A 9,165-nucleotide genomic window follows, 5' to 3' on the forward strand; every position below is an offset into this window, starting at 1 on the left:
CGAGAGCAGCCCTGCAGTGAGCGCAGCCCTGCAGCGAGCGCAGCCCTGCAGCGAGCGCAGCCCTGCAGTGAGAGCAGCCCTGCAGCGAGAGCAGCCCTGCAGCGAGAGCAGCCCTGCAGTGAGCGCAGCCCTGCAGCCCCGGCCGCCTTTTGGCCGCATTCCCAAGCAGGGACCGTGCTGGGACCGCGGGGATGGTCCGGTCCTGGGCCGGGCACGGTAGGTTCTCCTGGGCCGGGCACGGTGGGTTCTCCTGGGCCGGGCCATTCCCACGCTCTCCTGCCGCACAGCTCGGTCCGGATCAGGAGCTCAGCTCCACCTTTGGAGAAGCAATTGTGTAGAAAGTTCTAAAGAGGAAGAAATTAACGAATGGGTTACTAAAAACAAACCAAAGCAAAGCAAACCAAACAAACCCGGGAGAAAAAAAAAACCACAAAAAGTTTAATTTCAGAAATTTCTCCCAGATACTAAGATGTACATGGGGTCACACGCTCTTCTCTCCTGCATCAGCAAAGCAACACAGGGAAATTTATGAATCAGGTTTAAGTTCACATAGCCAACCTCACTGGGTTTTGTAGATGGGATTCCCAGCAACAATTTTAGCACAGAAGGATTTTTTACCAAATTATCTTGTAATCTCCAAACACCCCAGAAAAAGGAGGAAAAAAAGAAAAAGTGGGGGGAAAAGCACAGGTATGTCATTAACACATAATTAACAGAGCAGTGTGTTTAGCCTTCTTGCAAAGAGAAACAAGAGCACAGCCAACATTTGACATTGTCTCTACACTGTCAGTCATGCCAAGCAAACAAGTAGCAGAGCTCAAAGGAAAGCAGAAACCCGCCCAACCCACCCGCAACGTTTCTACCCCTGAGCACCTTTCCCAAGGCCCTGCTGACTCATCACCGAGACCACATTCCCAAAAGGGCACAGGATAGAAAATGCTGGATTTAATAGGCTTCGAATCGCCAGTTTTCAAAAGGGAAGGCACTCTGTAATGTTCTAGATAAAGACTGAAGTGCCCAGTGGTGGGAAGGTCAGTAGCTGTTTATTTTCCCCAGGAGCGAGCGCCAGGGCAGTGTGCGCTCCGGGTGTGCCCGGACAGTCCGGGGGCACCGGGGACGGCCGGGAGCCGCCTCCGCCCCGCGGCCACGAGAGGGCGCTGCGGGCCCTGCGGCGCGGGCCGGGCCGGGCCGGGGCTGCCCGGGAGCCGGGCGGGCATGGCGGGCCCATCTGCTGCGATTGATCCCCACTGCCTGCATTTCCTCACCCCTAGGCAAACCCTGCAGGAAAGCAGCAACGAGTCAAGCTGAAAAGCTCACTACAACTTCTGTGCTGTTCCACGCTGTGTTCGGTACAGAATCGCAGAATCGATTAGGTTGGAAAAGACCTCTGAGACCATCAAGTCCAATCTGTGACTGAACACCACTTTTTCAACTAGACCATAGCACGGAGTGCCATGTTCAGTCTTTTCTTAAACACCTCCAGGGACGGTGACACCACCACCTCCCTGGGCAGCCCGTTTCGGCGTCGAATCACCCCAAACTGCCCTAGTGTGGTTCTGGACTATGTCCTCTTGTCCTGCCACCGACTGCCTGGGACAAGGGACCAATTCCCACCTGGCACACCCTACTTTCAGGCAGTTGTACAGAGTGATAAGGTTTCCCCAGGCTAAACAACCCCAGCTCCCTCAGCTGCTCCTCACAGTGCTTGTGTTCTAGACCCCTCAGCAGCCTTTCTGCCCTTCTCTGGACACATTCCAGCTCAGCAGCTCAGAATCCTTCCCAAACTGATGGGCCCTGAAATGGACACAGCACTCGAGGTGTGACCTCACTGGTGCCATGTACAGGGGGATGATCCCTTGCCTGGTCCTGCTGGCCACACTTTGCTGATCCAGGCCAGGATGGCATTGGCCTTTCCGGCCCAGCGGGCACGCTGCTGGCTCCTGTTCAGCCAGAACCGAGCAGCACTCCCGCTCTTTCTCCGCTGGGCCACTTCCCAGCCACTCTGCCCTGAGCCTGGGCCTGCAGAGGCCAAGCACAGGAGGCGACACTGCGCCACACCGGGTACTGACACTCGGTCACACACATCGGCGCCGGGCCGCCCCCCGCCCGGGCCCGAGGGCAGTGCCCGCCCGGCGCTGGGCGAGGCCGCGCTCCGCCTCCGCCCGCCGGGCCCGCCCCGGCCCCGCCTCCCCCAGCCCGGCCTTAGCGGCGGCGGCGCGGCCTCCGCTCACAGCGCGGCCCGGCGGCATGGCGGCGGCGACGGAGCGCGGCCGCGATGGCAGCTGCCACTTCCAGCGCTCCCGGCTCATCTGGATGGTCGCCATCATCTTCGGCATGATCCTCCTCGGCGTAAGGAGCGGCGCGGGGAGGGAGGGAGATGGGTCAGAAACCGCGGGGTGCGTGGAACAGGTGCCCTGCACCGTCCCCGTATCCGCGGAAACGCCGCTCCCTAAAATAAACGGGGAGAAAAAGGAAACTGGAGGTGCTGCTTGGGCCAGGCCGGAGGAGGCTGGACAGAGCCATGCAGGAAGGCCAGAGGGAGGGAGAAAGCAGCCGGTCTGTAAAGGGAGGCGAGGCCGTGGCGCTGCGGGCGCGTCCCGGGCCCGGTCCGAGCATCCCGGGCGGCAGCAGCGAGGGCGTGCGGGGCAGGTGCCCGGGAAAGGGCTGCGGCATTGCCAGCGCTGGGAGCTGCGGCACCGAGCAGCAGCACGGCTCCGGGACAGCTGGGGGACATGTCAGTCCCCAAGGGGCATTTACAGGGGAGGGCTTTGGGCACAGGCTGTGCGAACTGGTGGTGTTGGAAAACACACGCGTTCGGTCACCACGCTGTGTTAATTTCCAAAACCAGACTTCAGCTAAGTTAGTTTGGATTACTGGAGCAGGGATATTAATGGCTTTTTGACGTTTCTGGCAAGTTTATGAAAGTCATCCCTTGACTTTCACATGTTGTGATTTTCTTTCTGTTTGCGCAGATTTTCTAAACTTGGGAACCACCACTGTAAAAATGATAGTCAAGGCACGTCAAGCCACTCACAAAACAATTGTTGGGCTGTTTCAAAAGAAACAAGAATGAGCTTTAAGCAGATTCCCTGTTTAAAATCATCACCTCACCACATCTTTGGCATAGCTGAATGTACATATAGTGAGAAACTGCAGTGTTGATATACCAAAGCAAGATAAGGCAGTGTGAACTTTGGCCTGGTGCTTACCTTATGTCCCCAGTGGCCTCTGAAGTGCACAGCTCATCCCTCACTGCCTGCTCTCCTCCTGGCTTGTGGAAATCGGCGTGCACAGTGCTAAACACTGCAGACAGCTCTGTGACAGGAGAGAAACCGGGAAAGGAATTCTGCATCTCTGGTCTTGGGATTCGTGCTCAGCTTTCTTCTGTGCCCTGTTAAAAATAAACAAAAATCTGACATTTTCTTTTTTAGGGGATGAAAAAAGAAAGACTGATCCCCTAGTTTTAGATAGCTATTCCTCCTAAACAGTGTACTCATGGTTTGGCCTCCTCAGGTCACTTGCCTCAGATTAACTTCTTCAGGACAAAGACAATGTAGGTTTTGCAGCTTCCATGTCTAATAGGTAATGAGCTTACAACCTAAATACCACTTAACGTGCAGATGCACTCTTGGTCCCCAGACAGCAACCTTAAACTTATCCCATTGGCATCTGGTATGTCAAGGCATAGAAGTTTCCTAGTTGGAATCTTTCAAGGGCTACTGGAAGAATATGGTCCTTGGACAAGGTTAATGGAGTGGAAGAACTTAAGCACTATGAATAAATGAGCTCTGAACTCATGGGGCTCAAAAATAAAGCTATATTGAAGGTTTAATTGATAGTACTTCTACCTTGAAGTAAGATAACTTTATTTTTTTTTCCCAGTGGGTAACACTTTGGCCTTCAACTATACCTTATAGTTACTTGGGATTATTTGGTACCTTCCTCAATTATTTAGTGGAACACCACCACAAATGGGTATGCTACGGGTAAGTTATATTTGACAGTATCATTATTTTGCCTCTCTCTGACTCCTGTACTTAGTGTGTATTAGCAAGCTTTCCTGTAACCCAGTTGTTAATTAGATTTAAAGAGCTCTCCTTTCAAGCTCATTACAATTAAGGGTGTGGGGTAATAAGTATGTAGAGGACTAGACAGGCTAAGACCAGGTTGATAGTTTAAAAATTCACCTTCGAATTTGGCATCACTGATGGTTTAACAAGAAAGGGAAAAATGTTAAGATACTACTTTTGGTGACAGTTATTAGTCCAAAGTTATACTTGTACCATCTACTGCAAGTCTTTTTCTTCTCTAGTTGTTACTCGGCAGTCCAGTTCTTTCTTTTGGAATCTTTTTTATCCAGCTTCAGTTAAAGAACATTTTCTACCCTGGTCCTCACTTCTCCTGATCTACATGAGAAATAACCTGCTGAACAAACTGCATAATGCTGTTTTGCTGGGTTACAAAACTAAGTTTTTGCTACTGTAATTAACAAAAGGGCCAGAAAATATTTGCTTCAGCTCACTGGCTTCCTGTAAAGACAGAAATCAGTAGGGCTTTCTTGTTTATTTTATGTATCATGTAGAACCTTCATCTTTTCTCAGAGCATCTTTTGCTTTAGCAAGGTATTTAATTGATCCTAACTGAATATATTATTTTTTTTTTTCCTACAAAAGCATCTATATAAAAATTTGTAGACCAAGTGTGGCTTATCAAGTCACATTATATCTTCTGCATCTATACACACAGTTGTTTTCGTAGAACTAAAGCTGTAAAAACTTAAGTAGCTCCTTAGGACCACTAAAAGTACTTATTTTTAAGTAAGTAAAAGGATAGATTTTGCATGCTTAGCTAAGATTAACTTGTACTGTTTTCACTAAGCATTTGCTTTTTGGCTTAATCTGATTGCTGAAAATTTTGGAAGCCTAGTGGACATCTCAAATAGCAGGTCAAGGCTTATTGCACAAGTTACAGTTGCCCTCATTTTCTCAGTGGGCTTCAGCTCCTTTAAGTGTACACTTGTGGGGTTTTTTCAAGATGAAAAACATCCTTTCTAGGTTAAAATAGGTTGTTGCTTCAGTGCTTCCAGATTTATATTCTCTGCATAATGCATCTTTGATCCAACAGTCTTCTCCCTGATTTTCAGCAACATAAACCATGTTTTCTTTCCGCCAGGTTCTGGATATCCTGGTTGATTCACATAGTGGAAGCCCTCTACGGTATTAAGTTATGCCAGTAAGTTGTTCCCTCTTCTCACTCCAACACAGGCTCTCTGTAAGGGGTTTCTGAATCAAGTAACATAGGCTACAGACTGATTGTGGTGGCTCTCAGCAGCAGGGAATCCAGAGGATGCTGGTAAAATCCTTGCTGCAGTGATAGCTTGCTGTGCTCCACAGTTGGTTGCTGCCACCTCTCCCAGTGGTTGCTGTTGTGCAGGGCAGCAAAACCAAGGGCTGGCACCTTGCACAAGCTGCCAGAGCTTGTGTGGCAGCCTCTGAACTCCCTGTTCACTGGGTGACACTGCTGCTCAGGAGGCAGAGGGAACAATGGACAGTGTAGAAATAGTCTGGTAACTTCAGGTGTTAGAATTTTATCAGATCTTACCCCATCAGGATTGCGATACTGCTAATTACACACTTAATCACACTTGTATTGTGGGAACACAGCTGGGCACTTTCATTTGGGGACTCTTTCAGATCTATTTGCATCTGCAGGTCCCTGGGATAAAATCCTGGAACCAGTCAGACCATACAAGCAAAGCCATCTGAATCTTAGGTTAGGATAACCACGTACCTGGAAAGGAGTGCTGTCCAAACACATCCTTCTGTTCACTTGTGGTTGCAGTAGTTCAAAACAATGGAGATACTCATTGGGTTCCCATGCTCTGCAGAGTCAGGCCAGTCTGTTTGCCACGATGGGTTCCCACTCCATTTGGGTCATTCACTGCTGTCTGTCCCAGGCTTCTCAGGTGACAGCTCTTGGAAGCAGCAGGATTTTGTTTCATGGAACGCTGCATAAGTTGTTTGGTTTTTTTTGGTCTTTTTTTTTAAATAGTAGAATATGGATGAAGAATTTCTGCCTTCAAATTGAGAGTTAGTAAAAACGTCATGTTTATCAGATTGCCATTTTAAGACTGAGTGTGCAAATAAATGGGTATCTGGGCCTAAGGCAATTCTTTCTAGTACGAGGAAACTTGACTACCAGTGAACATACCAAATGAGTGTATTGTAATTAATTTTACTAATGAAGTTTTACAGAGTAGTGTTAAAACGCACAAAAAAAAAAAATCAGAGATGGGCTGCCCATCATCATCTCATCAGGAGTGCTGCTTTAGATTACCTAGCACTTGTACTTCTGTGAGCACCAAACACCATTTATTTTTACTTACGTAAAAGTTGTGTCTACTTGGCAACATCACAAAGGAGGCACAAACAGTGTGAGGACTCAGATACAAATTTGTTCATCAGCAGTAGTACTGTCATTGGCTCTTTGCCTGTATTGCTGCACATGGTCTATTCATTAAGCTTGTCTTGTAGCAACAGGTAAATTTCCTAAGCCCTTGTTCTCTAGGTTTTGCACTAATTTGAAAACACTGCAGCTGGGATTATAAACAAAAAACCCACAGCTATGGAATTGTTTACAGGAAATGTGAAACCCCTTGGGTTTGCTGTTGTATTTATACTTGTTCCTTTCAGTAGGAGTACTTCTCAAGAACAATGGAGGAGAAAATGACATTTTCTGTGACATACAGAAAAGGTCATCTATGTTATATTGAAACTAACTATCATAGAAAGGTCTCTTCTTTATAAATTAAGTGAAGTGCCTTCAGCCCTGTTACCTGTCTTTGTCTAGCCACAAACTCAGGTAGCAGTGTTTTTCCATCCTCCATCACACAGTTACTGTCAGGTCTCTGCCCTGCCAGCATAGTCTCCCTTGACTAACACAGTCAGCAAGAAATTATATTCAGACTTGTGTATTAAGATCAATATTAAGCTACTCCAGTTTCTTGCTTCTTTGTACACAAACTTCTGGGATAAGTAATTTCAAATAGGACAGATGGAGATTGCAATTTATATATCATTGAGGAAATTGCATGTATAGAATGTCTGAAAGAACTTTTGTTCAATAAATAGCTTAAAATCCTAAAACCACAAGAACTGGTATGTTTAGTTAGCACAAAAATGTCTCAGTAGATGGAAACTAATGTGCTGAACTGAAATGTTCTAATCCAGTCTGAATCTCAAGGATGGGTAGAGATAGCTTACCTTACTTTATAAGTACCAGTACAGCCTGCAGGAGCATAAGTTTTTTGACACATTTTGTGTTTTTGTTACAGAGCCAAAGGAATCACTGACCCAGCTGTTCAGTTTCAGTGGTTTGTTCAGACCCTTTTATTTGGATACGCTTCCTTCGGTCTCCTGGTGTCTTACAAGCCTGCAGACAAGAAGCAGTACTAGAAGACAATGCAAGAGGTCACCTCTCACATACCTAATCTCATTTTTCTGAAAAGACCCCCACATACATGTCTAGGTGCTATAATTAGCTAAATTACATTCCTGCTGTATGATGCAGTGCCCTTCTACCCAAGCAGCTCTCCTCTTACTAAGCAACACCATTAAAATTCACAGGGCCCTGTGGATAGTTCAGTAGAAAATCAGCTCTTCAGTCTTAGCACTGCCAAATTTTAATCCTATTTGTTATGCAAGAAGCCAGAAGTTGCTCCTCTTCAGATTTTGACATGTGTATTCTGTCACTGACAGCTGGTAGCAGTGGTTGATAAATCACCTTTTCATTGTTCTACAACAGGGAGGGTTATTGACAGCCACAAGGCAGCTTGCACCTGTTTTGTAATAGGATTTAAATTTACCTATATTTTCTCTATGGGACTGACACTGTTGTTAAAGCCTGCTCTTTGCACTTTGTTTTGTCTGCTTACTTTGTTCCACAGAGGACAGACCACTGTACTGCTGCAGGCACATTGAAAAGACCGGGTCTCAGCTCAGGATGAGGGACAGTGAGCTTGGATACACGAAGCACTTTAACTTGGTTTAATACAAGTGCCTTACAATTCATGCAGCATGACCTCATCTTTGTAGTGAAGATTTTAAGTTATGAGTTATTATCGTATAAAGTAGCTTTGAGGGCAGCTTTTTTGAGAAGTGATTTATTACCTAAAGGAAAAAAAATATCAATCAAAAATGAAATTAGATGAATAAACAGTGAATAAACATACACCACTGGTTCCCAGATGCTGGTCTTTAAAACCTAAGGTTGAGAGACCATCATAAGCACATCTCAAGAGTATTGCCTGTATGTGTAGTGAGTCTTCCATCAGATTGTCTTTTACTTTTGAATATTTGAACAAGAATTTAGCCTGTGTAGTTTTAGCACTTTTAAAAGGAATAACTATTTAAAGTACTAACTCTGGTGTGGGGAGAAGTTTTACCATGCCACTTGCCATGATGCTGTTGTGGAAGAAAGGGTAAGAAAAGGTTGTTCTTTAACCTCTAAGAGCTCCACAAGGTGGTAACAAGTAACTTTGTGCAGTACCTCCAGGCTGTAACACTTCTATACGGGAAGCCTTATTCAACCACAGATACATTAAGTTTTTGCTTTCAGTGGGTACTAAAAGCATGGAGAACTGAAGGGTTTGAAATGGTGGTTTGTTTGTCTTTTGGGTGGTGTTGTTGTTGTCTAATAGCAAACTGTTTAACTTAAATATTTTATAGAGAAGTAAAAACTCATTTAGTGACTAGAAATCCAACAGGAATGTCAAGAGCCTGAGCTATGTTTTACTGTGTAACCTTTTGTCTTAGTCTGTGACCCTGGAATAAAGGTTTTAAAAAAGTGAAGAAGAAGTTGTTTTTAATAGCCTACAAATAAAATGCTCATACAAAACACATAGACACCTTCCTGACACCACTATCAGTGTTCACACTTGGAACATGCAGGATCAGCTTTCCAGAGTAATTCCCATCACTGAAGCTACACTGCCTTCCCCTCCCAGGCCGGGCTGCACTCCAGGCACTGCTCAGGCTCACTCTCAGCCCTTTCCACTGGGCTCTGGAGCGGCTACAGGCAAATTACAGCTCTGAGAAGTTATCCACATCCTGTCAGACTCCCCCTCATTAGACTTCTTTAGACAGGCAGTGGCAAAGCTTCCTCAGT

At 46.2% G+C, this 9,165-nt stretch overlaps 1 protein-coding gene across 1 annotated transcript; it reads left to right on the top strand.

Annotated features, from left to right (window-relative positions):
* Positions 1-2,218: 2,218 nt before the first annotated feature.
* TMEM254 (transmembrane protein 254) lies at positions 2,219-8,855 on the top strand. The gene is made up of 4 exons (XM_058029620.1): positions 2,219-2,349; positions 3,883-3,986; positions 5,173-5,232; positions 7,334-8,855. The coding sequence occupies exons 1-4, from the start codon at positions 2,248-2,250 to the stop codon at positions 7,452-7,454; spliced, it is 387 nt and encodes a 128-aa protein (XP_057885603.1). The 5' UTR covers positions 2,219-2,247; the 3' UTR covers positions 7,455-8,855.
* Positions 8,856-9,165: the final 310 nt, after the last annotated feature.

This window comes from Melospiza georgiana, chromosome 8 (assembly GCF_028018845.1).
Source record: "Melospiza georgiana isolate bMelGeo1 chromosome 8, bMelGeo1.pri, whole genome shotgun sequence".
NCBI classification, from domain to species: domain Eukaryota; kingdom Metazoa; phylum Chordata; class Aves; order Passeriformes; family Passerellidae; genus Melospiza; species Melospiza georgiana.

What these genes read in the sequence shown, in the direction of transcription:
- TMEM254 (XM_058029620.1), top strand. Translation starts at nt 2,248, where the DNA reads ATGGCGGCGGCGACGGAGCGCGGCCGCGATGGCAGCTGCCACTTCCAG. An exon ending in TCGGCATGATCCTCCTCGGC is followed by an intron (nt 2,350 to 3,882) that starts GTAAGGAGCGGC and finishes TTTTTTTCCCAG; the next exon opens with TGGGTAACACTTTGGCCTTC. An exon ending in CACAAATGGGTATGCTACGG is followed by an intron (nt 3,987 to 5,172) that starts GTAAGTTATATT and finishes TCTTTCCGCCAG; the next exon opens with GTTCTGGATATCCTGGTTGA.